The 27,551-nt window shown below is 32.5% G+C and overlaps 1 protein-coding gene across 1 annotated transcript; it reads left to right on the forward strand.

Moving 5' to 3' along the window:
- The first annotated feature begins 1,906 nt into the window (after window positions 1–1,906).
- On the forward strand, window positions 1,907–27,551 carry LOC148941557 (uncharacterized). The gene is made up of 5 exons (XM_089104196.1): window positions 1,907–4,231; window positions 7,496–7,559; window positions 20,910–21,080; window positions 25,121–25,366; window positions 26,170–27,551. The coding sequence occupies exons 1-5, from the start codon at window positions 3,479–3,481 to the stop codon at window positions 26,679–26,681; spliced, it is 1,746 nt and encodes a 581-aa protein (XP_088960322.1). The 5' UTR covers window positions 1,907–3,478; the 3' UTR covers window positions 26,682–27,551.

Genomic DNA, 27,551 nt, shown 5'->3' on the forward strand with positions numbered 1-27,551 from the left:
TTCAATTCGATATGAGAATAAAGAAATAAAACCATTAAACAACTCTCGGTTTCGATACCCCCCCCCCCCGCTTTTACTCCTAATCACGTTCAATCATCAAACTACAATTGATTTAACCTATCTAGTTATGTTACATATATTATTACAAAAAGGACTGAGTCCTATTTTCTTTTTCAATAATTTCTTCTTTCATTCAAAAAATTATATTTAATATAATTATAATATAATAATATAATATAGTTATATAAAAATATAATATAATATAATAATATAAAAATATAATATAATTATATTTAATGTATACCTACCTTCTTATTTTTCCATGACTCCGTTTCTGTTCTATTCTTAGATGTAGAGGACGTGTTTATATCCACTATCCACTCCACTTCCAAAGAATTTAACAAATGAAAATCTAATTTGGAACTGATAGATTTTAGAGAGTAAAAAAATCATAAATTTGAAGAAAAAAAATTAGACCTCCCCGAATTTTTAAGACTTGCTCCGAATTTTAATATTCGAGAGTTGAAGCCCCGATGGCAACAGCAACAAAAGAAATTCGAAATCTGAAAACGTTGAGTCTTATGCCTTTTTTTATGCTGATTACAAATATAATAATCATTTCTATCAGAAATGAATTTCAGCCCCCCTCTTTATGTGCCAATTCAGGGTTAGGTTAACTCTGAAGTTGGTAGACTCAATAATATGATTTGGTAGAACTTTACCAAATTTTATTTCTGATGTAAAAGAGAGGTAAGTTTGACCCCCACTCCCTCATTTGCAAATATAGTTTTGGGTATTGGGTATGCAGGGGGTAAGTAAACAAATAAAGGATATAAATTTACGTGGAATTTTAAACCAGAGAGATTAAGGTTTTAACAAATGAAAATCTAATTTGGAACTGATAGATTTTAGAGAGTAAAAAAATCATAAATTTGAAGAAAAAAAATTAGACCTCCCCGAATTTTTAAGACTTGCTCCGAATTTTAATATTCGAGAGTTGAAGCCCCGATGGCAACAGCAACAAAAGAAATTCGAAATCTGAAAACGTTGAATCTTAAGGGGAATTAAACTGATAAAAACTCCAAGGTAAGCAGCTATAATTAATACTTTAGGGTTGACTAAGAAGGAAAATAACACATTATATTTATAAAAATGTCTTTGACTCACAATAAGCTGAAATGAATGTAAGGCTGTTATTGGTTTAATTTGCTTTTGTTTTCAAAGACATTGGCTTATTTTTAGATTTACCAAGCATTCTCAATAAAATTAAATATTGATAGGCTAGCCTAGCTAAAGCTGTGTCAATTTTCATATAATTAACTTTGAACTTGGTAAATCTTTTGATGTTCATATTATTGACTTATGAATAAAGTAAACACACTACTTGATGCCTTATTTTATGCTCTTTCCAAATATAATCATCATTTTTGTTGGAAATGAATTTTACCCCCACCCCTATATATACACATTCAGGGTTTATATTTACACATTATGGGGGTGGGGGTAAATTTTCGGTAAAGTTATACCAAATCATATTATTGAGTTAGGACTAAAGTGAATACACCATTCAATGCCATTTTTTATGCTGATTACAAATATAATAATCATTTCTATTGGAAATGAATTTCAGCCCCCCCCCCCGTTATATGCCAATTCCGGGTTAGGTTGGGTTAGGTTAGGTATATCTAGGGGGGGGGGGGCTGAAATTCATTTCCGATAGAAATTATTATTATATTCATAATCAGCATAAAAAAAGGCATTGAATGGTGTATTCACTTTAGTCCTAACTCAATAATATGATTTGGTAGAACTTTACCAAATTTTATTTCTGATGTAAAAGAGAGGTAAGTTTGACCCCCACTCCCTCATTTGCAAATATAGTTGGATGGTGGAAGTAAAAGTTTACTGCCAATGATGGAAGGAGAATCCATGATAAAGATATTAAACAATGTAGGATCCATGATAAAGATATTAAACAATGTAGGACCCAAAACACTTCCCTGGGGAAGTCCACTCAAAATATTCTTAGATGAAGAAAGAATGTAGTTACCAGAGCCATCAAATAACTGAACACATTGAGATTGTAGATAGAGAAAAGAGATTGCAGATCAAGGATCCATAGCAGGGATTCAACTTCATGTAGCTTAACTACAAGTTGCTTGTGACAAACTTTGTCAGAACCTGATGGATTCCTGGGGCATGTTGCTCTGCATTGGTTATGCAGGGGGTAAGTAAGCAAATAAAGGATATAAATTTACCTGGAATTTTAAACCAGAGAGATTTGAAACAGGCCCTTCCTAGTAATCTAAATTATAAGAATAATCCAATTATAACATATAAGTTCTCAAAAACAATAGGACAAATGATTTTTAATTATAATTTAATACTTAAGAATTTTGACACGGATAGTAATTGGAAACCTGTTTGTAAGTGTGAGCAATTTTTATCATATGTAAATCCAACTTATGAACATATTATAACAGGTGATTTAGCAATAATAAAGCAAACATTGTCAAAACCTATAAAAAAGTCAGGCAGAAGCATGTCAGCAGGCACCCCTGTATCAAGTTACATAGTGATGTAACATAATAATCTGATCTTTTCTAAGGTATTTTTTTGGCCATATATGCGCAAAATATATTTATCATTATGCGCATAAGTGATTATATATAGAATCATGTCTGGATTTGTTGAGCCTCTTAAGATCCAGCCAGCCATTTTGGACCACAAACGGCTACAGCCCAGGGTTAAATTCAAAATTGACAAATTTTTGCTTCTAAATTTCACAGAATGTGTCTGCATTAAAAGTTTTGAGACAGTATAATCCTTAAGCAATTCCATGTTTCAGCTATCTAACAACACCAACTTCTTCTCTGATTAGTTCAATGAACCAAAATGTAATTATAAAGCTTTGCACCTCTTTCACCAAAATCTGGTGAAAATACTACTAAGTTTTGTTCAGTAATTTCACTTTAATAGCAAAAATATAATTTGGTTATATATAGCAGTAGCCTACAGTTCCCTTGCTTATTGGCATTTCAAGCTTCTAAAATTTAGCCTTCTACCTTTCAATGTCATTCAATTACCCTCCAATATCATTTTTCTTTTTTGGACTGCCATGGTTCTTGGATTATGCTTAATTACTGAAAGACAAGCATGAGCAAAAAGCTTGTTTTTTGTTTTTTGGGAAAAATTTGTGTGAAATTGTGAAAAAAACTTTGATTAGGAATTTCACTAGCCTACAGTAGCTAAAATGTAATTTGGTTAAAATGTTTTGGAAATATGGTTGGTAATCACATTACAATGACTGGGCCTGAGTCTAAAGCTTTCAGGTTAAATCTAAGAGTCTCATGTTGTTCAAACAAAAAGTAAATTAGACAATGTTGATTTAAGAATTGTTGACAGAATTGAGACAGAATTATTATCAAGCAAGGAATATTTATAAATTGAAATGGAATGTTAAAGCTTTGAAAGACAAATGCATGCATTGAGTTGCTCTTTAATTTTTAATTGCAGAGTATTTTCTTTCAGAGTTTTACATTTAGTGCTTATAATGCCTGTGATTTGGAGTACTTATTTATGTGTTAGATTCTGTTTCAGTGAGTTTGTGTCATTCAAGGCTATAGTCACTATTCCTGAAATGGAGCAAAAAGAATTTTGTTTAAAGTGGAACAGCTACCTGGATGTCTTTCATGGAGCTTTTTTATCTCTATTAAACAGTGAACACTTCACAGATGTCACCCTATCATGTGACAGTCAAAGCATCAAATGTCACAGACTTATTCTCTCATCTTATAGTTCCTATTTTGAAACCCAGCTTTTAGGGATCTCACACCCCCATCCTGTGATTATTCTAAAAGATGTGAAATTTCATGATCTGCTAGCTTTGGTAAAATTTATGTATACAGGTGAAGTGACTGTTCCACAAGCTCAAACTAGTTCATTAATAAAAGTGGCTGAAATGCTTAAAGTTAAAGGTCTTGCTTATCCTAATGAGACAGCTAACCATATACAGAAACCTAGTTATCCCTCTCAGAACACTCAAGTGACTCGACCAAGTGTAAATGGAAACACAATTGATTCATACTCTGAAAACAGCTTGTTGGCCAAAGATTTTTCCAGCAATCCAGAATATCCCATAGCAGATACCTCAAATGATAACGTGATATACTATGCTGCTGAAACTGGTTCCTCTTTGTATAAAAGAGATTTTGCTGCATGCAATTCACTTGTAAGTTTTTCTATTGAAGTTTGCTTTATTCAATGTCAAGTTACCAAAATATAGTTATGTTTTTAATTTTATTTTAATTTCAGAAGGAACTAGGCTGATGTTGAAAGGCTGATGAGCACACTTGTGAACATACTAGGCTGATGAACATACTTGTGTAATACCCAGACACTATAATCTCCTGGCCCACCTGAAAAATATATTTGGTTAGAAATTTGTTATTGTAACAGTCAAAAAGTGCAAGGTCTGATTTTCTTCTTTGGTCTTACATTTCTTTTTTTCTTGAACTCTGGTTTGGTTTAGTTCAAAATGCCTTTAGGCTATCTTAGGGTTTCCTGATTTTTGCCAAAACTGCTTAAATTTTTTTTTCCTTGAAGACTATGACAATGGAGTTTAATAATATGTTAATCAAAGTCCTTAGACCACTGGTTAAAATAGAAATGAATACTTAAATTTTGAGTAATGGTTTGAGATGTAAGTTGGGAGGTTAGGGTCCCCAGATTTAAAAAAAAATTCTCTAAAAAGACTTCAGATTGAAGCTTATTGACTTTTTAAAAAAAGCATGTAGATACTTCATGTTCATGTGAGTCTTTCCACCTTGACAAACTATGCTAAGCCATGGTTTAAGTAAAAAAAAAATCTTTCAGTATTTTTTCATAACAACTGATTTTTGCAGAAATTAGCATTGACAAGCATTGCCAAACATGATCTATTTAAACTATATGAAAAAAAAAAAAAAAATCAAAAACACTTGTTCAATACAAATCCAAGATAAAAGAAAATCTTCCTTCCTCCTTGGTTCCTGGTTTTGCAATTTGGCAAACTTTGATAAGCTTACAATTTTAAGTTCTTTAGAAATTGTTTTCAGTTCAGGAATTTAGTATACGCTATAGTTCACAGATGTGACCTTTTTTATAGTTCTGTTTGACATCTACCAGAAGATCTTTCTACCACACAGGTTAAAATTTCAAAGAAATAGCCTTTTCAGGTCACTATTCCCCATTGTTCATTTAAGATGGGAATAGGGCCTTTTTTTTTTTTTTTTTTTTTTTTTATTTTTTTTTACAAAAGCTCCTAGCCTTTTTTTAAAAGCTGTTTATTTTCATACCCTTGAATAAGCTAAACTAAGGATTTTGCTTACTTACCTATTCATTTCTTTGCGGTAGATGTGTTCTAGTAAATTTGCTCAGGCACCAATAGTCACATCAAGTATTACTCTAGAATAACTAGGCTATATTCATCCACAGTAATTAATTTGAAAAAGAGATATTCATATTATACATTTTGTAATAAAACTACAGATCTATCAGAATGTTTCTGTATTCTTCTGAACCAGATCAATTATAATCAGTAGAAAAAACAACAGTTCATCTATCAGTTCATAAAATATTGAATTTGGGTGATAGGCTAGATTAAATTTTGACCTTATCTTTATATTGATACTTGGATAACATACATTATTTGTATTTTTTTTCAGAAAGTCAAAGATGAATTTCCAGTACTTATTGACAAAGGGGAGAACAATATTTCTAGCCAGGTTGAAGATAATGGAGAACATGTTGATTATTAGAGTGAAAAAGTAAGCATTTGTTTTCCTTTATTATTTTCATAGATTTTTTTCAAAGCACAAGATTGTTCATAGCTTTTATTTTGAAACAGGTCTTTATTCTTTTGGCTAACTGGTAGTTCTCTTTCTATATTTAGATATGCACTGAGATTTGCTAAAGATGACTGCATCTGTTTATGTTCACAAAAAATAAACATCCTGTTGAAACAACAAAAACCACAAATAGGGGCTGTTCATCAAAATTAACCATCGGACTAAACAATGTCCAGTTTGTCAAATATTAGGCCTGTCCTCAAGTTTATTTGTTTTGTTATCTTCTTTGTAAAAAGAACTTTATTCTACTTACTAAAAAAGAAAAATTACATTTTTCGTTTTAGAAAATAGTTATTTAGTGAAAAGGTATTCAGTTTTTGCTGCAAATAATCATGGGCGCTGCCGTAGCTGATTCTAGTGGGATTTCCTACTTGGCAAAGTCCATATAATATAAACAATCTCAGTTGCCCAGTCGCCTGTACATCCTGTGGTTATAGTTGGTCATGTATTTTTGAATCATATTTTGGTCTCCAGTTGCTTTCAAATGGCTCAAAAAACTGATAGACTATCTGAAATACCCTTACTGTGTTTTTTTATCTGCCCTAGAATGATAAACTGCCCTACAACTCTTTTTATACAAATCTGAAAAAGTTATGCCATCTTTTCCTCTCACAGAGAGTATCTGTCTTTGCTTTACTCTAATTAGGCTCTCAAGTCTTAGATCACTTTGACCAAGCTGTGACTGTGACTACTTGGAACTGCAATTGATGCTATACGCTGCTTAAGTTATTGCCATCGCTACTGCTATTATACGCCTAAATATACTGAACTAAATCAAAGGAGTTAAATTAATCTTGGTTGTCAAAATTGTCTTTCATGCTGGGGATGGTGAATTTTGTAAACAACACTTTTTGCATCAGGCTAAAGGTAATTATTACCTGGCTTCGTGCATTAACTTGAATTTTTTTTCATGGGATCGTGAGGAAGGTATTGAACAAAATCAAAGAGACAACATGCGTCCATATTGTCAAAAAGGCATATCTGAATCATCTCAGGAATGGCTAAGGTTTTTTAGTTGAGGTTATATGGGCCTATTAAAGGGGATGATGAACTTAATAAAAACCACTGCGTGCATCCAGGTTGACAAACAGATGTATTGCAATATATCAGAAATGGGCTAGTGTATTAATTGAATTTTCGGGGAGGGTTAAGGGGGGTTTCATAACTAAATCCAAAGACACTATTTGCATCCAAGATTGTCTAGAGGGTGTGCTTATAATATCTCAGGAGTGGGTTAGGGAATTCAGTTGAACTTCCAAGGTATTTGAAGGTGAATGTTGAGGGACAAAGTTAATTAGAATTTTTTTTGTTCAAGTTTATAACATGATGGGATTTCACAAAACATACAGCTACTTGTTTTTCATCAAATTGTTTCTTGCTAACTATTTTGTGACATAACAGTCGATAGGACTGTTCCTCTTCTGTGTTGTAACCTGGTAGTTTTGGGAATTTGATTTTTTTTTCTCTTTTTAATGAAAGCAATTAAATTGACATTAATAATTACAGTATAGACATTCCTAAAATATGTGTGGTTATGGGTTTGAAATTCAAGTCTATCCAAACTGTAAAGACTTGTCCATATATCTGTGTTCTTTTTCTTTTTTAAGCTCATTGGGAATCAGATTTTGGAAAGGACAGAGAGAATGGCTAACGCAAGCTTAAATTTCTCAGGTTAGTCTTTCATTGGTTAATTAAAGCTAAGCAATGTGGTCTGTTTGTTTGTCCCTCTTTTTGATTAGAATATAAGAAATAAGAGTAATGATTCTTGCTTGAACCCAATAAGTTATTTTATTAATCATTTTTTTTTCTTTTTTTTTACCAATTTTACTTTACACGATCTTTTTACTTAAACCTTCTCTCACTCGATTCCCGAAGGAATTCTGTAGGATCCCGACCGAATCTAACACATACACATTTTGCACCTTTTTGGTAATAAGGCTATACACTATGCTGCCTAAGGAAATCGCGTTACTCAATCACTGACCCCAGGAATTTGTTCGAGAGTTTATCGTAAACAGAGCTATTAAAATACAAAACCATCATATTGCAACAGCAAAAGTGTTAATAACTAACCAATCTCCCCAATTCCCCTTCCTAATTAAACCAATCCCCCTTCAAGGCATGGGCCCTATGAAATCTGTTATAGAAACTTACTGGTTGCATTACTGTGAAATTACAATTAGACAGAGAGTTTTATTATGAGTTGTTGATAGGCTCCAAGTTAGGCCATGTTTTCTTACCCCCTATCTTTCTTCCAACTGTGTACGTAATCATTTGTGAATCATTTGTAATTTTCCCGAAAGAATCTATGTAACACATACACATTTTGCACCTTTTTAGTAATAAGACTATACACTATGCTGCCTAAGGAAATCGCGTTACTCAATCACTGACCCCAGGAATTTGTTCGAGAGTTTATTGTAAACAGAGCTATTAGAATACAAAACCATCATCTTGCAACAGCAAAAGTGTTAATAACTAAACAGTCCCCCCAATTCCCCTTCAAGGCATGGGCCTTATGAAATCCATTATAGAAACTTACTGTTTGCATTACTGTGAAATTACAATTAGACAGAGAGTTTTCTTATGAGTCGTTGATAGGCTCCAAGTTAGGCCATGGCTTCTGACCCCCTATCTTTCTTCCAACTGTGTACGTAATCATTTGTGAATCATTTGTAATTTTCCCGAAAGAATCTTTGTAACACATACACATTTTGCACCTTTTTGGTAATAAGACTATACACTATGCTGCCTAAGGAAATCGCGTTACTCGATCACTGTGTGGTAAAGCTTTCTAATTTAGTTAGTTATTAATTTAGTAAAAATATATTAAGACGCAAATACAAAGTTTCAAAATACCACTTTTTATTAAGATAAAGATACAAATCGTGGAATGTGTAAGCTTGGAGGGAACTTGCTCAATAACCAATTTCCTGGCTAAATACGTCAATGAACTGGAAGGACGTGGTTAGTTTTTCATATATATATACCCAGATTTTTGAGACTGAAGACAGACTTTTTGACTTAAAGGGTGAACCTCTGCCCGTTTATTATCTTGTTAGAAATACCTTGGGATCTTGTCAGATTACTGTAAGTTTTTGTATCTTATTAACTACTATTGTAATTTCTGAGACATTTAATTCACTTGGGACAGCCAGTCCCAGTGGAATATCTATATCTGGAAAATTATACGTAAATTAAACAAAAGCGCTTTATTTTAGACAAACTCTCTACGATCTAATTTTAGACCGTCGTACTTACCCAGTCGGTACGCCTCATTAGTTCTGTCATAGCCTAAGGCACGCTACCAAAGTTTAATTACCTTAGGGCCAGAGTTTATCTCCCCTATAAATGGAGAAAAAAGTCATCTACGACTACACCAATCAAATACCATAGAATATACTTCACAACAACTGGTGGTCGCTGGAAAAACTGGGTCGAGAGGGCTAGACAAAAATAGTAGATTGAAATGAAATGGCTTTATCAGATGAAAAATGACTTCCCTATCTACAGTACTTGAAATTGCAAAAATTATACCAGAATACGCGGGAAATTCAGACGTAGATGAGTTTATCGAAAAATTAAAAATTTTCGACGAACTAACTGAAGCGTTTGAAGATAAGGTCAAAGAGCAATGCGATGCAGCCAGATTAAAGGGAAGCGCCCTTAAACATTTTGAGGCAATTAAAGAAAACAGCCCAAGGACATCAGCACTCTAATTGAATCTTTTAAAACCAGATTCATAGAAACAAGCATCTCCGAGAGGGTCAGAAGAGAGGTAGTGACATTCAATACCTCAACTAGTATCAGGGAATATGCCGACAAAATTTGAGATCCGTATGCTTAAAATTAGAGAAAGGCTGAAATGATGAGACAGTACAGAAAGTACAATTACATACTTTTACCCAAGGGTTACCAAAAACTTTATTAAAACTAATAATATAGTGGATATCTGAAAATTTTGAGCCGGCTATAATACTGGTCAAAACAGAGGTGCAAATTGACCAAGCTATGAAACATTTAGGTCAAATGCCAATAGATAACGCAGAAGCAGAAGAAAGTAAAAAATATGAAAGGGGACAGAAACAGGTGAACTTTGAGGAGCCAAATCATGAACCAAAAAGGCGCGACGGAGGCCAAGAGTCGCCGTCTAGGGAAATAGCTGACAGATTCCACGACCTTGAGAGATTAGCAGCTAATAACTATAGAAAATATGGGCACCCTCCTCCACCAAAGACAGATAGTTGGGGAACCAACAAAGAAAGATCAAAAACATTTAGAAGTAACCAGGAAACAAACAAACAATTTAAGAGAAAATTTTATTGCTATTATTGTAGCAAACCAAACCACTATGCAGCAGATTGCTGGTATTTGTTTTTCTATTGATTTTTCTCTGTATCTCCTTTTTTTTAATTTTTTTTTCTGTCTAATCCATCAACCCTATCTCTGAAATCTGTCTGAGTAAAAGACTTTTTCTGATAATTTACGGTATAAATAAGACTAAGTAAGTAATTTCACCTCTTCTTTTATTTTTTTAGAGAAAAACTTCACCTCTTCATAGAATACGCAAAGAAGGCCAGACGTACAAGACAAACTACCAGTTCAGAACGCAGGGGGGCAGAAATTTAGGAAGGCAGGGAACAAATAATACTTGAACACCTAATAATATTCCTGAATTTAGGCCCAGGAGGCAAACGGTTAACAATACCCAGGGTTAAAGTAGCGACGCTGAAGAAAACTGGGATAATCCCACAAACTTTTGGCCAAACAGTGGGCATTTAAATGGAGAAACAAGCCTCTAAGGGTCGACAGAGCTGTTTCCTTACAAAGACACATATAAAGTTTAGAATGTTGCGATACAATAGCTATTATTAATAGTCTACCGATTCTGCGTTGTTTTCAAATTGAATGTTTTCAGAATTTACCATGTTTACTAGATACAGGTGCTTCTGAATCACTATTTCAAGAGGGAGTTTTTAAGAGGTTTATTCTTAGTGTCAAAAATCGCATAAGTAGATGTCAGAAAACCTTGATATTAGTGACAGGACACAAGCTGACAATTTCGGGAGAATGTCCATTAAAATTTAGTACAGGAGATAAAGAAATAACAGTAACAGTAGTAATATGCAAGCAGCTACCATTTAATTGTATTCTAGGAGTAGATACCATCAGAAAATATGGGATCATATGGGAACCCATATCTGGTAAAATAACCATAAACCAGACGAATGAAAATAATAGGCAAATTTGTGTAACAACAGATAACGAAGGTGACGATTCGAATTATAACCTAAAAATAAGCGGAAAAATCACAAAAGACGGAGGAAAAACAGCTCAATTTCTAGCGACATTAAATGTAAAAAAAGAAAATGTTAAAACACTAGATGCCTTGATAGGAGGATACACCATAAATAATACCCAATAATGTTCGTGAAAAATTAAGCTGTAAAAATTGAAAATGGTATAACGTACTTAGAACTATCAAATCTAAGTAATAATAAAGTACAACTGAACCAGATAGAACTTGTATCAGTGGAGAATATTTCTAATTTAGCAATAAAATCTCTAGAAAGTCTAGAATTAGGCGTAAACTACACAAGTCACGAACAATTATCTTCATTGAAATCGCAAACCCAAGAAAAGGAAGGAATCTCGAAAAAAGATTCCTTGTAACAATTTGATTTAAAATATTTACCAGGAAACATATAAACTAGGATGGACAATATTCCTTGGGACTTCAAATGAACTTTTGCAAGACACAAAGCGGATTAAGGATTAACTCACTTAATCAATCACAAAATATCAATAGAGGGCCCTTCAATTAAAAAATTACCGTATAAAACACATTTTGATTTAAAACAATGGCTAGAGCTAATTAAGGGAAATGGAAAATCAGGGAATAATTAAAGAGATTTTTAGTAACTGGTATTTTCCACTAGTAATAGCCAGGAAAAAACATTACAGCTGGAGATTATGTATAGATTTTAGAGCACTAAACGCCATCATGGTTAAAGAGGTGATAAAGTAATCAAGGATTGAAATAATTTTTGATTTGCTAGGAGGTACAAAACATTATACAAGTTTTGACTCAATAGCAGGATATTGACGAATCACTTTAAATGTAAAGATAAAGCCTAAGGCTAGAGTAACCTTAGACGATGGAAGAACGTTCACATTGGAACGTATGCCTTTTGGCTTATCATTTAGTCCAAGTTGTTTTAGTCGACTAATGAAGTTGGTGTTAAAAAATAACAAACCAGGAAGAAAAAAAGATACCTTAGATTATTTAGATGTTGTAAGTATATTTACAGGAAAGCCCAGAAGACCACATTGTTAGACTTAGAAAAATACTGGGAAAGTTTGAAAAAGCAGGCATAAAGTTAAAACTAGAAAAGTTAAAAATAGTAGTACCAAAATTAGTTTTCCTTGAACACCTGATAAACCAAGGGACTATTTCACCAAATCCAGAAAAATTTACAGTCATAGAAAATTTACAGCCTCCTAAAGATAAAAAATCAGTTTGTGGTTTGTTAAGCTATTTCAGACGATATATTAAAAATTATGCAACAATAGCGCAACCTTTGACAAACCTTTTGAAAAAATCAGGTAAATTCGAATGTCCAGCAGACGCAAAACAAGCGCTAAATGAAAAAAAAAGGCAATTATTACTGGCACTAATACTTAAACTACCAGATTTGTCACAAGATTTCTGTTTGCAAACAGGTGCTTCGGGGTACGGTATAGGAGCCATATTATAGAAAATAAATTCTGAAGGAGTTGAATCAATAGTACAATACACTACAAGGTCACTATCGGAGGCAGAAAGAAAATAGTCGACAGTTGAGAAGGGCTATTTAATAGTTGTAGTTTTTACAGAATATTTTCGACAATTTTTACTTGGAAAAAATTCATTTTACGCGTAGACCAAAAATCATTATTTTGGCTACATACGATGCAAAATACTTCAGCCCGGCTGACACGGTGGATACTGCATCTACAAGCATATTCATATACCCCAATATATATAAAGGGCCGTACAAACATTTTACCAGACTAATTGTCACAAAATCCAGATCAGAAGGAAATTTTATAACAGCTATCCAGAACGAACTATAAGAGCTAGAAGTACTACCAAATGAAAATATTGCAAATTATCAAGATAAAGATGATTTTGTTTAGAAATGAAATTCTTTGTATCAAAGGAACAAAATTGCCAGAACATAGTAAACATTTTTTAAAGGACTTAGCTAATTTTGATCTGGACGAAAGCAAAAATCTTTTGGTAAGATATCATAGACCATCGCAAGAATATAGAAAAAATGACTTAAAAATTATTCCAGTAATTCCAAAATCTCTGGATGGAGAAGTTTTACGGATGGAACATGCGACGATTGGCTATCACATGAGAGAAGCAAAAACTATGGGGAGGCTGAAAGGAAATTTTATTTTCCAAAAATGTACTCAAAAGTAAAAGCTTTCATACAAAGCTGCCAAGAGCGCCAAACAAAAGTCGCCATCAAGGACCCCTAGGGCTGAATTGGGTCAATACCCCATCCCTTCAGGGGTAGGAGAATTAATGTCAATAGACATTTGGGGAACCGGAGGAAGTTTACCAGTTTCCAGGAAAGGAAACAGGCGCGTGCTAACCGTAGTCGATCATTTCAACTCAAATTTATACCCTTTTCCAATTAAAGATGAAAAGACAAAAACCATTGCGAAGACTTTGGTCAATCGCCTATTTCTGGAACACGGAATTCTTCCTAGAGTTTTACTTAGCGACAATGGGCCATGTTTTAGAGCCAAATTATTATACGAATGTACAGAATATCTGGATGTTAAACGATGGTTTACATCGTATTATTTGGCCGCAGCTAATGGGAAGGTTGAACGTAAGCATAGGGAATTAGCTTACATGCTGGGAATACATGCAAGAGAGGAAAATGAAAATTGGGATGAACATTTACGATTTGTAGTCTTTGCAATAAATACGGCTTTTTCACGTTCCTTAAAAGAAACGCCATTTTTTTTCAACATATAAGAGATCCCAGAATTTGTTTAGATGAAATACAAAATAATAGAATATATTACAACTTAGACCAATATAAGCAAGAAATGGTGATGCGAATGAAAAAAGCTATGGAGCAAGTTAAAGACAATCTGGAAGATGCGAAAACAGAACAAAAAGAAAAATATGACCAAACAAGCAAAAAAAAACAGATTACCGTTTAGGAGACTTGGTTTATGTGTACAAGACTAACCTGGAAGGGACAAAAAAGTTAAAGCCAAAAAAGAATGGGCCCTACAGGATTATAAAGATTCTATCAAATAACTTAAAATATGTTTTAAAGCATCAGTATAAGGAAAAGGAAGAAGTAGTGCAACAAAATAGAATGAAAAAGGGATGTTTTTCAAAACAGTGGAAAACAGAGCCAATACTTTCATAAGAAGTAGAGGACACGATTTCACCAGTATATATCAGAAGACCATGTGAATTTTATGACCTTTTTAATGACCACAAAGGTTGGGAGGAGTGGAAGGAGTATTTAGCCCAGTCTTGGCTATAAACTCTCCACAGCAAACAAGAGAAGAGAGGAAATATTCGATGCTTATCGGATACTAGCGATGAAGACCATCAAACACAACATAAGGGTTTAAAACATGATAAACCAAAGGTAAAATCCACCAAAGAAGAAAAATTAGAAGGAACCAACGAATTATCTGATTTTTATACATTAGACTCACCTACAGTCTTAACGCAAAAATGGCTTTTGGAACAAACGCCATCTACCAGACGTGAGCTAACAGAATGTGACATTAATAATTCTTCTACAGAAACCGATATTACTAAACCTGGGCCATCGCCAAAAAACCCCCTTTAAGAGAGAAATTGTGGAGAAAAGTAAAGAAACGAGAGGGGCAGCAACAAATTCCTTTGTCAGCAGCACAAGTAGCTAAAGCACTTATGAAAAAGGCCAAACATCAAGAGAAACAAAGATTAAAGATATTTGACGAGGCAACAAAACCGTGCTCGGATTTAGAGCCTTGTAAACCGCACTATAGAGAGCATGGAAAAACTTGCAAATATTATAAAGAAGAAAAGCAAAAATTTGGGGTCCAAAATTCGGACCAGGAGACGGATAAAGGCAGAACAAGCGAAGCCCCCAGCAGATTCATATTTGAATAAAACAATTATAACGGAAAAAAAAAATAAAAAAATAAAACGAGTAAAAAGCCTCTAAAGAAATATCTATATTTTCTTTTTTTAATCGGTATGTAAATAACATCAAAGTTTTCCTTCAACTATATATCACCAGTAAAAAAAAATAAATTATTACTGTCCCAGAGAAAAGAAATTAGCTCAAATCTGAAGTAATATCATAACTTCCAGCAAAAATTTTGTTCCCAGGACGAGATATGGCTTCACGAATGGTGTAATGACAAGACTTGTCAAAACGAATTAGGCTACGTTCCATAAAAGATATTAAGTAAGGCCACGTAACTTATAAATAGGTGTTGTGAAACTATTTAAATAATACATATTTAGAATCAGCATTAAAAGGCGATTCTTTTGATATGTGTATTGAAAAAAATATTTGGGGGTTAATTTAAAAAAAAAGACGAAGGAGGCTTGACTACGGAAATAGGGTCACTGGAAGCTAGCAAATTTGGAGTTGAGCTCAATCACTCCTGGTCTCTCGTTGTTAAGTACATGCAATGCATCTACTGACCTTTGACTCTCTGAGATTGCAATTCCAGTAGAATTAAAAAAAAATTGTTTTTGAAGAATTTTAAAAAATTATAATAGGAAAAACAGTAAGATTTTATATTAATTGCGCAATACATGTACAAGCTAGCTGTAATCTTATTAAAATTAGTTATAGTATAATATAGTAATTTTTTTTTTTAGTTACACTAGGTGAAAAAAAAATTAAAGACAATAATTAAGCGCTATAAAGATTTCAGCAAAACTTAGAATAAGCTTAGAAGGAAAAAAAAATGGTTGCTAAGTAAAAAGAAAAAAATATAAAAATATGTTATAACCTAAAAACTTATCAGGAGGAGTAAGTCAACGAAAAAATCCATTAAAAATAAGCCAAAAAAAAATTAACCCGATCGTCACAAGCAAACCACAGTTCATAGTTCAAGATAATAATTTTAACTCTAGCGATGTTTTGGATCTGAGAAAACGAACTGGCACAGGAGAATCCTAGTTTAAACAATTGGTTTTCACCTGTGCCAACCCAAACACCCAAATCCCAAGCTGTCTAACAGAAACTAAACGTATCCACTTTTTCTTCGAAAACAAAATATAACATTACACAACAAAAAAACTTGCAGTAATGAACAGAAATTCATTCATAAAACGTTCCCAGGTTTAAGCTTATCAATAAACCACAGATTGTGGAAATCGCTTTCAAAGCTATGTAGCCTAGCAAAGAGAATTGTTGTCTCTTTGGCAAATAAAATAAGATCGTAATTAAAACTAAAATAAAATCTGTAACTAGTTTGTCGTAAAAATTGCATTTTTATGAAGAAATGAAGACTTGCAAATGCGGGGCAAAACTTAATTAAAAATGTTCTAAAAAATCAGCTGAATAAATACAGTACCTTTCTAACACAAACACTTTTGAACAGAAAAACTTGAATAATTTAAAAAAAAATACAGGTTGCAAAAATTAGACACCCCCCCATCTCTTAAAACTAAGTGGATAATGAATTTGCAAAATAAGGTGAATCAGCATAAAAACTTTTGAAGGTTATTGAAAAAAATATGAAACATATAAATATATTCTTTAAAAAAAAAAGACGTATTTTACTTAAAAAGAGGAAAAAGACTTGAAAAAAACCCTTAGGCTTCATTGAAAAAAAGAATCAAAAAAAGGGAAGGGTTCAAGTTGAAAATATAGCCAGACGAAATTAAAAGGAAAAGAAATTGAATGGAGTCAGTTAAACTCTGTTATACGCACATATTGAACTGACCGAACGAGACTAGTATGAAAATTGTACTAAATAGGTACAAAATAAGTAGCATTAATTCTACAGAGCCAAAGTTACAGTGGTTAACGCGGGCCGAGAGTAATATAAATATTGGAGAAATGCTCCAAGTAGACAGGAAAAAATTTTGCTCTCTTATGTGGGAGTCGTTTTCAGAAAAATGACTAAAAAGGCCAGAAAAAATAAAAGAATGCACAAAAAATACGTAAGGACTTAAGTTGAATTTTAAAACTAAGACAAGACCACTAAAAGTGGGGAAGTTAAAGTGAAAATAGTCATTGTCACTTGTATGTCTAAAACTACATTACTGTGTGCCATGAAGGCCAGGTGTTTTCTGCAGAAGGGCCACTTTTCTGAAAAAAGAATAGTCCAAGAGAAAATTGTGGCCACAAATCAAAAAGTGTGGCAATAATATAAATAATTAATTATTGTGTGTGCACAATAACAGTTAAGCCAATGACAGTTAAATGACTCAAATTGGTTCAAATTAGAACCAAAGTTGTAAAACAAAGATAAGAAAATGTATATAGTCATACATCGAAAAGTTATATAGTGGTAACAAAATATTTTTGAGAAAATATATACAGTTATAAAGACATTTTGAAAACCCTTTATAAATATGGAATTGTTATCATATACAAAAAAATTGTAAATATGGAAATTTTGATTGAAAGATCATGCTATATGAACTATTGCCAAGCCCTTATATAGAGGCTAATCATACTAACCATTTATAGTGTATAAATATATTTGTTAGAGTTGAGTTTTTTTGTAAATTTTTTAATTGCAGTTAAGACTTATCAGATAAAAGTCTTGACGGACTTATTTAAAGGTTGTACAAAGAACAAATATTGCAGTGATTAATTAGATTAGATGCTTTGAGTTCTAACCAGTAGTTAAATATCCTATCTATTTTTGCGAATTAAGAAAAAAAATATTTGTGTAAGTTATTACACAATGCTTGTATATATATATACTATAATCTTTATTTACTTAAGTTTTAACTGGTGATTTAATGCTATATATAAAGGTTTGACTTCGAGTCAACGTATAAATATTTTTATTGTGAAACAATCTGTTCAGTGATTAATACTTATATATTAAGAGGAGAAAGTAATTAAAAGTAATTAACTTTCGTTAAAAAAAAGAGAATGCAGTGATATATACAAATTTTGAGTGTTTCTTTTTACTATATATAGGTAACAAATTATGTTTTATGTGTATTCTAATGTGAATATTTATTTTAGATTCAGCCTTTGCTATTTTTTTTGGAAATAAAATATTTCGTAACATCCTTTCGGATCCATTTTGTTCTCAATCATAATTTGACAGATTCTTGGAAATAACAAATTTTAAGGACACTTCAAAAGTATCATGTACTATTATCTCATACCATCAGAAACCAAAACATACTTGATCAACTGGTATTTTGGAAACTATACCAGTATTACACACTTTCCTACAAGCTCATCAGAAAGTGAGATAAAATCAGAACTTAATTTAGGCCTAGAGAATGTGCTACATAGCCCAAATGGCTTATGTTATTGAAATATGTGAAAATTCTTTGTGTTGGAAAAATATGTGAAAATTAAAAAAATCAAAAATGTTATGTGTAATTTACCCAAGGTATTTCTAAAACGAAAAATAAACGGTATATCAACCACATCACACAGATAAATTAAATTATTAATGGGAATTAAAAATAAACTAAAAAAAATTCATAAAACTTTTCTAATATAAATCTAATTGAAGCAAAACCACTAATATAATGTTTAAGCCGCTTGGGGTAAAGTTAAAACAGAAGATGCATATGAAGAAGGGTAAAAAGAGTATTTTTCAGTCCGAGAGACAGAGAAAAAGAGAAACAAGGATGAATTTCAAATTGAAATCATTCGACAAAAAAGAACATGGCCTATATTGGACCAGAAACATGACCCTAAGGAAACCCATTGAGGGTATATGCACATAATGACCCAAAGATGGCAGAATAATAGCTGTAAAAGAAAAAAAATTATTAAGTTATTTTAAAAGTAAAATATTGAGAATTGGGACTATTCTTCTTCAAATGGGGAGTACTGTGGTAAAGCTTTCTAATTTAGTTAATTATTAATTTAGTAAAAATATATTAAGCTTTAAATACAAAATTTCAAAATACCACTTTTTTATTAAGATAAAAAAACAAATTGTGGAATGTATAAGCTTGGAGGAAACTTGCTCAATAGCCAATTTCCTGGCTAAATGCGTGAATGAATCAAAAGGACGTGGTTAATTTTTCATATATATATACCCAGATTTTTGAGACTGAAGACAGACTTTTTGACTTGCAGGGCGAACCTCTGCCCGTTTATTATCTTGTTAGAAATACCTTGGGATCTTGTCAGATCATTGTAAGTGTCTGTATCTTATTAACTGCTATTGTCATTTCTGAGAGATTTAATTCACTTGGGACAGCCAGTCTCAATGGAATATCTATATCTGGAATGTTATGTGTACATTGAATTAAAGTGTTGTGTTTTAGACAACCTCTCCGCGATTCAATTATAAACCGACGTATTTACCCATTTGATAGGCTTCATTATTCTGGCCGGAGCCTGAGGCACGCTACAAAAGTTTAATTACCTGAGGGCCAGAGTTTATCTCCCCTGTAAAGGGAGAATAAAGGCATCTACGACAACACTACTCAAATACCATAAAATACACTTCACAACAACTGACCTCTGGAATTTGTTCGAGAGTTTATCGTAAACAGAGCTATTAGAATACAAAACAATCATATTGCAACAGCAAAAGTGTTAATAACTAACCAATTCCCCTTCCTAATTAAACCAATTCCCCTTCAAGGCATGGGGCTTATGAAATCTGTTATAGAAACTTACTGGTTGCATTACTATGAAATTAAAATTAGACAGAGAGTTTTATTATGAATCGTTGATAGGCTCCAAGTTGGGCCATGGCTTCTGACCCCCTCTCTTTCTTCTAACTGTGTACATAATGCATGCTAGTCATTGATAATCAATTGCTTTCAGACATTCAGTGAGAATTCGAAACTTCTAGACATTCAGGTTTCAAGTCATTATGGGCAACTGACAGTGAGTAAAATTTCGCTACAGATCAATCACTGAAACATCACCACAGACCAAATTCTCATAACCTTCAATTGTCATTACAAGCCAAATTCTAAGAATTGAATTTTATATAAAAAATGCTTCAAAAGCTCATGATTTGGAGTTTTTTCTAACTTTATAAAATTCACTAATTTTAACTAAGCCGACCAGAAATTACTAGAATAAAAATATATGTTCAAAAAAGACAGAGAGATCTGGCTGAGTTCCACCACTAATTTTGACAGTCTTAAGAATCAAGAAAGTGTTTTTAGGTGTTTAGCTGCCATGGAAAATTACAATAGTTGGTAAATAAATTTGTGAATTTGTGAATTAAGAATCAAGAAAGTGTTTTGGTTGTTTAGCTGCCATGGAAAATTACAATAGTTGGTAAATAAATTTGTGAATTTGTGAATTAAGAATCAAGAAAGTGTTTTTAGGTGTTTAGCTGCCATGGAAAATTACAATAGTTGGTAAATAAATTTGTGAATTAAGAATCAAGAAAGTGTTTTGGGTATTTAGCTGCCATGGAAAATTACAATAGTTGGTAAATAAATTTGTGAATTTTATTGGATATAATTGGTAAATGTCCTGTTACCAATACCAAGAAAACTGGTTATATTTCTTGTATTGTAGAAGTCTATTGATGTGCCTCTCTCACTTAGAATAGCATATCTTTTATTAAGTTGAAACAGATCAACGGAATTTTTTAAATGTAATCACACTGAAAGTAATACGTCTGTAATATCTTTTAATGTTTAAAGAATTTTTTTTTGATTTTTTTATTATTAATTTTTTTCTCAATTTTGAAGCACCATGTAATAATTATTGTGTCGTGTCTATAATTTAGTTTATTAAGTTTATAATACCAGAAGCGTTTCTTTCGTGAAATTATTTATGTTAATTTGTTTGCAATTTTCTTTAGAAGCTGAAGAAATATTCCCAGATTTCAGTGAAGATATTTTTGGAAAGAAATACTCTATTTTATCACCCAAATATAAAGATACTCCTTTGGTGGTTTCTCCTGGCGTATCTGAACAAATGAATAAAAATTTCAGGCCATTTGAACTTGAATCAAATGTTTGCAACAAAGAAAGTGAGTTTTCTGACATCTATATTTTTTTCTTTTTGTTCAGTCGAAAAGTATGTGACCTGCCTCGATAACGTACTGTAAAATGATAGAAATTTCTTATGTCCACTCTAAAAGTATGTCACTAGAGTGCCAGGTTGAACATTTTCGTGACAGAAAAGTATATGATTAAGGCACCAAAGACATCAAAATGAAAACACATTTTCCCCTCACTCCACCTTAGTTCTATTCATTCCTGAAAATGGTGAATTTCTACAATTATTATTTTAGTCGCTATTGTATTATTATGATAATTTTGATAGTATGAATTATTTCCTTAATTGCCACAATGAATCGAGAAGGGAAACGTACAAATTGTTCTTTTTCACAGAAACCAAAACAAAACACTTTTACTACCCATTTTACACGTTTCAATTGAGTCAAGTTTTTCAATAATTAATTAGGCTTTAGAACCTTTGCTATTGAGCAAAGTTTGTAAGAAATTCAAAGCTATTTAATCATGTCTTCAGAATCCCCATGTTTAGATGTACTGAAAACATGAATTTGAAGTAGAATACTTGGTGGCTACTGTAAGTGATATATTTACGAATAGTATACTTCCGATCTTGATAATATAAGAAGAATATTAGTATAATAAGAAGTAGGTCTAGATACATTTCGCAATGGTGCATCATCAATACGACAATCCTCTTTCTTTCATATTAATCAGAAAGAACTCTCGCTGAAAGTTACTATGAGTAACTGAGTGAGTAACTATGAGGTTACTGAAAGTTACCCTATAAATCTTATTGCTATTAATTTTACCATTATTGTTACTATTATGTAACCATAATGGTTGCTGTTTATTATGGTTACCATAATGTAACCATAATGTACCATAATGTAACCATAATGGTTACTATTTCCTAATCAATTTCAAAAGGTGTTCTTCCTCACTTGACAGTTTTTTTTTTTTTCAAAACGCGTTTATAAGTCTTTGGTTGCTATAAGCTAGGGTTCCCTCTTTACTAGGTGGCGACTTGCGTCACAGTGTAAAGGGCTCCAGACCCTTTGTTATAAGAACTTTTCTCTATTGAACAGATATAGAACAGGGAGAATATGTCAAAATCAAGTAAAAAAAGTAATGTTTTACAATTTTGAAGAAAAACAACAACAATCTAATTATATGTCAATAGTAAACTTAAAAGGTAAATGCAACAACCGAGAATACCCTATTTGGTCTTTCTAAAAGTATTTCGTTGTAGGAAGTCAATTGACTAACAATTTGAAGTGTTGAATCTTGAAGAACTTTAATGCTAAACATATTAATGCATAGCTTAAATTTTTAGCTGTTTGGTGATATGTTTATTTCTTTTCAGTTCTTAATCTGAAGCAAGTTGTTAGGGTTATAATCTTGTAAAGTTTTTATCATTAAGTCTCATTTTATATTTTGTTTTAACCAGTTTACTGGTGATTAATGGCAGTTCCTGTCTTGCTACAGCAATCAGGAAAGCTACACTTTCTAGATCTATATGATGATATATTTTGTCGCACATTTTCTGCTGTTTTTTCATGTATGCTTGTGTAATAGATGATTTTTAAACCTTAATTTAACATTTAATATTCACTTTAATGCTATGTTTTCGAAAATGTTACTTGAAACTAAAAATAAGATGATAATTATGCTATTGTGTAATTTGGATATTTCAGAAAACTACCATTTTACATGAAACGTAGTGTTTGGCGTCTGTAAAGGATTAGCAGCAAGGAGGGATTGAATTCACGACAGAATTTCTTAATTCAACTGAAATTGATGATTTGTCTCCGTATGTTTTAAAACTAAACCTTAATTTAACATGTAATATTCATTTTAATGCTTTGTTTTCATCTTATTTCAACTTTGAAGAAAATAATTTGAAGGGTTCAAAATGGTTCACTGTATTTTTAATAGTGTGACAATTTTTTTCTTGTTACTTTAACGGCTGTTCTTCTCAATTCTTATTGCTAGCGCTGAAAAAATTGCATATACGCCAGGTGTATACCTGTTCAGGTCTTGACAAAAAAACCTTTGCTGTAAGTTTTCATTTTTTTTTTCATGGATTCTGCATTTGAAAATTTGATTCATATCTTTTCAGTATTATTTTATGCCTTATGGAGGGTTTTATCCTAAATTTAAGAAGTGGGTTTACAAATTTTTAAAACATTATAGACTAAATCAGGATTTAGTGAAGAGGTGGGAATTAAAATGCGTAAGAATTTTAGGAAATGCGTAGTTATATATCATTTATAGTGGAGTTACATACAAAATTTGGCGAATTTGGATACAAATAGTGCATTTTGATTTACTTCAATATCCTTTAAAACATGCCATGAAAGTTCCAACGTAATACTCCTAGATTTTCCTGAATTATTGCATATATGTGTGTTTGACAGCATTATTTCAAATACTACCTATTGATTTGGTTTCACATAACCCGCATTTTTTCTAAAAGTTTCATCTCAGTACTCTGTTTTATTCCTGAGATATTGCATCGATGCCATTTTGAGATCCTAAATAACCTTAAACTCTTGATTTAGTTTGATAGTAGTGGCAGTCACTGTAATAGTTGTAGCTGTTGTTGTCACTGGTCCAAGTTTTTCCAGTCATAGTCACAAGTAGTCACAGTAGCAGTAATAGCCTAAGTAGTAACTGGAGTAATTGTGCTGGAAGTTTCAACTTAATACCTCAAATCGGTCCCAAGATGCTGCTTATATGCCCCTTTCATCATCTGCATGTCCATAGTTTGTTTTGCTTTAATACCATATTCCTTTCAACATGCCCTAAAAGCTGCTCTTGAGGTTTCGGATGCAAATACTATTGCTGTCCTTTAGCAACACTTGATTCACAAACTGTCTTTTGCATTAGCTCGTCATACCTAGCCACATGGCCTGCAAGTTTCAACTTAATACTCTGAACTCTTCCTGATATATTGTATAGATACCTTTTCGGCAATGTGGGTTTGCAACGTGTCTTTTGATTTATGTTTTCATCCCCTCAACTTAATTTGAAATAGTCAATTTTATACTTTATTCTGTTACTGAAATACCATATGTATTTTATTTAGACAACCTGGAGGTATATAAACTCTTTTTTTTTATTTCAGCTCTAGCACCAGCAGTAGTTATTAAAGCTCTCAAAGTTTCACCTTAATTTAGTAAATCATTGATGAGAGCCATTGCTGCATTCTCATAGTTTTTTAACCTACCCTGAAATTTTTAAATTAATACCCTTAGCTGTTGCTGAGATATCGCAGATGCTCATTTTTTACCAGAATTGACGGAGCTAGTTTTCTTTTGGTTTAGTTTAACCAAAGTTTTTACGAAATACCTTTAGCTTTACCTTGGATATTGTGCCGTCACCCTTTTGATCTAGATGGATCTAGAGTGTTTCGCTTCAGCTCAATAGTAGTGATGTAGTAGTAGTTTTAGACCTGACAGTTTCAATTCAATGCCATATTCTGCTGCTGAAGTATCGCTGATATGCCCTTTTGACAACCTTCATGCACATACTATTTCTTTATTCTTTTCATTTTTTTTTTAATTTTGACCTTGATAACCATAGCTTTTTTCAAGACCGAGGGTTCAATATGTATATATATATATATATATATATATATATATATATATATATATATATATATATATATATATATATATATATATATATATATAAAACCTGTAAACCCTGGGCAACTTACCTTGCTTACAGCCCTTGGCCCAAAGGCCCCGGCGTTCAATGATTTTTGGCAAAATGGCTATATAAAGACTTTTGCTTAGATTTCTTTTAGGGGCAAGGCAGCTGAAGGGGGTGTGGTAAAGGTGGCTGGTTGATCTATCCTTTTTGACTCTCAGAAAGGACACTAAACTTCATTTTCTATTTGAATGAGCCACCTCACAAGTTTGAACGGCAACTTCTTCCATGCAAAGTGGTCGAGGAAAGAAAAAAGCAAATGCAAATAACACATAGATCCTGCGAAACACACAGCTCTTTTGAGCTGCTTATTAATATCAACTCTCGTGACAAACAGATAAATGTGGTCGGATTTGTTTAATTAGCTCTTCTGATGAATTTTTGTATATCGATTTTATTTGTTTTGTTTTAGAAATTGAAGATTCTTTACCTAGTGACAATGATGGGATCTTAGCCATTCCAAAATCTTGTTTGTTTCCGAAATGTGAAGATGTTCCTTTTGGAAATTTTCCTGGGTTTTCAGGGCCATGTAAACCTCAACCTGACACAAAAGAATACGGCGCCACATCTTTTGACAGTCAAGGTATATCTCAAATTTATTTTTTCTTGTTAGAATCAAATATATTGTATAATTGGCTATAGAAAAAATAATGGTCTGGAATCCCATAAAATGGATAATTCTTTGATGCCTTAACTGGACGGTGGAATTAAATTTACGCTGGAATTTCTTAATTCAATTGAAATTTCTTTGTTTACGCCTCATGACTTAAAACTAGAGTAATGAATGTATATATACTCCCTTTATACGAGCAACTATGTATTTGTTTATGTATTTATGTATGCATAATTTTTCTTGAAAACGATTTTGAATGAATTCGAACAGATAAAGCATGAGGCATGACAAATGTTGATGTAATGATGCACGAAAATGAAGCGCAAACGAAATGAGCGGCTAGAATACATGCAATAACAAGCATTACAATGAATCCCAAATGAATATAATATTGAAAGAAATATGCGGTTAAAGTGTATGTGACAGGGATGATCACATCGAATTGCAAATGAAATATGCGGTTAGAAGAGGAGCAACAGTGAGAATCACAACGAGTCTGAGAAGAAAACAAATCCAAAAAAATGGATGATTTTTTGATGCATTAACTGGAAGTCGGAATTGAGTTCTTCCCAGAACTTCTTAGATTTTGCTAATGAATTATTAGAAAAACTAGATTCAAGCCTCTCGTTTTGCTATTTTATTTTATATTTTATTTCTATTCTGTTTCCTGCATTGATTTGTTTGTGAGCATCTTTACTGCGGAATATCTTATTAAGAATATCTTAGTACATTGTTTTAGGTATTGTCTATCCCATTTGTTTATTTTGTTTTAGGAATTGGAGATGCTTCAACAGGTATTGCCAATGCGTTCCTGGAAGCTAAAAATTTTAACGGTCGCTTGCAATGGAAAAAGTGCGGAAAAGACTATGAGTGCAATATATGCAATAAAAGATTTCACTGGCATTGGCAATTGGAAAGACATCATAGAATTTATACAGGAAAAAAATCATTTAAATGTGATGTGTGCCAGAAGAGTTTTCATCAATCAAGCAATTTGAAGACACATCAAAAACTGCATACAGGTGAGAAACCGTTTAAATGTGATGTGTGCAAAAAGTGTTTTTCTCAATCATGCAATTTGAATCAGCACCGAAGAGTGCATGCGGGTGAGAAACCGTATAAATGTGATTTATGTCAGAAGACCTTTTCTCAGCTGAGCAATTTGAATGTGCACCATATTGTTCATGCAGGTGAGAAACTATTTAAATGTGATTTTTGTGAGAAGAGTTTTTCTAAAACAAACTCTTTGAAGAGACATCAAAGACTGCATACAGGTGAGAAATAAATAAATGTGATTTATTTGAGAAGAGCTTTTCTAATACAGGCTCTTTAATTTGGCATCAAAAAGTGTATATTGGTGAGAAACTGTTTAAATGTGATGTGTACGAAAAGTGTTTTTCTCAATTAAACAATTTGAATGAGCACAAAAATGTGCATAAGAAAGCACTTTCATGAGGTCGAATCTGAACTGTAATCTCACAGCCCATTCCAGGTGAAAGCCCGTTATCTTGTAGTTTACAATAAAAACTTATTACAGAATATAATTTTTTCTAGCCATAAGCATAATTAATGAAGAGTTATATGTACTCCAATGATATAAAACGTAATATATTCACGCAATTTATTGCTTGAATATATCCACGATTTATAATTCTGTACATCAGTTGCTTTCTTTTTTGTTTAGGTTATATAGAAGTGCTATTATTGATGTTATAAGTAAAGATCGCCATCTAATTATCTAGGGTTAATCTTAAGATGAAATTTAGTCTTATTGAACTATTTAGTCTTTGAACTTCAGAGAGGGCTCACTTGATTGGAAATTGTAAGTTCTAGCTCACTTTTTAAGAGTCAAAAGATATCCGAGGGCAACTAGCTCCCCCCCCCCCCCACATACCCTTTTCCCCCCAAGCACATCCATTTTTTTTTTAAATAGCCATTTCATTAAAAATAGTTCAAGGGTCAGATAAGAAAAACTCCTGTGTCGACGCAACTCTCAAGGGCCCGGAGGCAGGCGTTGTAAGTAAAGCTCTAGTGGCATATATAGTTCTTATGGAAGGGATGCTCGTACAAACTTCGGAAAGGGCTCATTTGATTGGAAATTTAAAGTTCTCGTTCACTTTTTAAGAGTCATTAAATAAAAAAAACAAGTTTTTTA

The sequence above is a fragment of the Artemia sp. Qi Xiang Cuo genome, chromosome 18 (assembly GCF_049724085.1).
Source record: "Artemia sp. Qi Xiang Cuo chromosome 18, ASM4972408v1, whole genome shotgun sequence".
In the NCBI taxonomy this organism is placed as follows: Eukaryota; Metazoa; Arthropoda; class Branchiopoda; order Anostraca; family Artemiidae; genus Artemia; species Artemia sp. Qi Xiang Cuo.

Excerpts from the sequence above, each read along its gene's own strand:
- LOC148941557 (XM_089104196.1), top strand. The coding sequence starts at position 3,479 with ATGCATGCATTGAGTTGCTCTTTAATTTTTAATTGCAGAGTATTTTCT. Across the intron at positions 21,081-25,120 it reads AAATGTTTGCAACAAAGAAA|ATAAATGTGGTCGGATTTGT; the intron begins GTGAGTTTTCTG and ends CGTGACAAACAG. Across the intron at positions 25,367-26,169 it reads CACATCTTTTGACAGTCAAG|GAATTGGAGATGCTTCAACA; the intron begins GTATATCTCAAA and ends ATTTTGTTTTAG.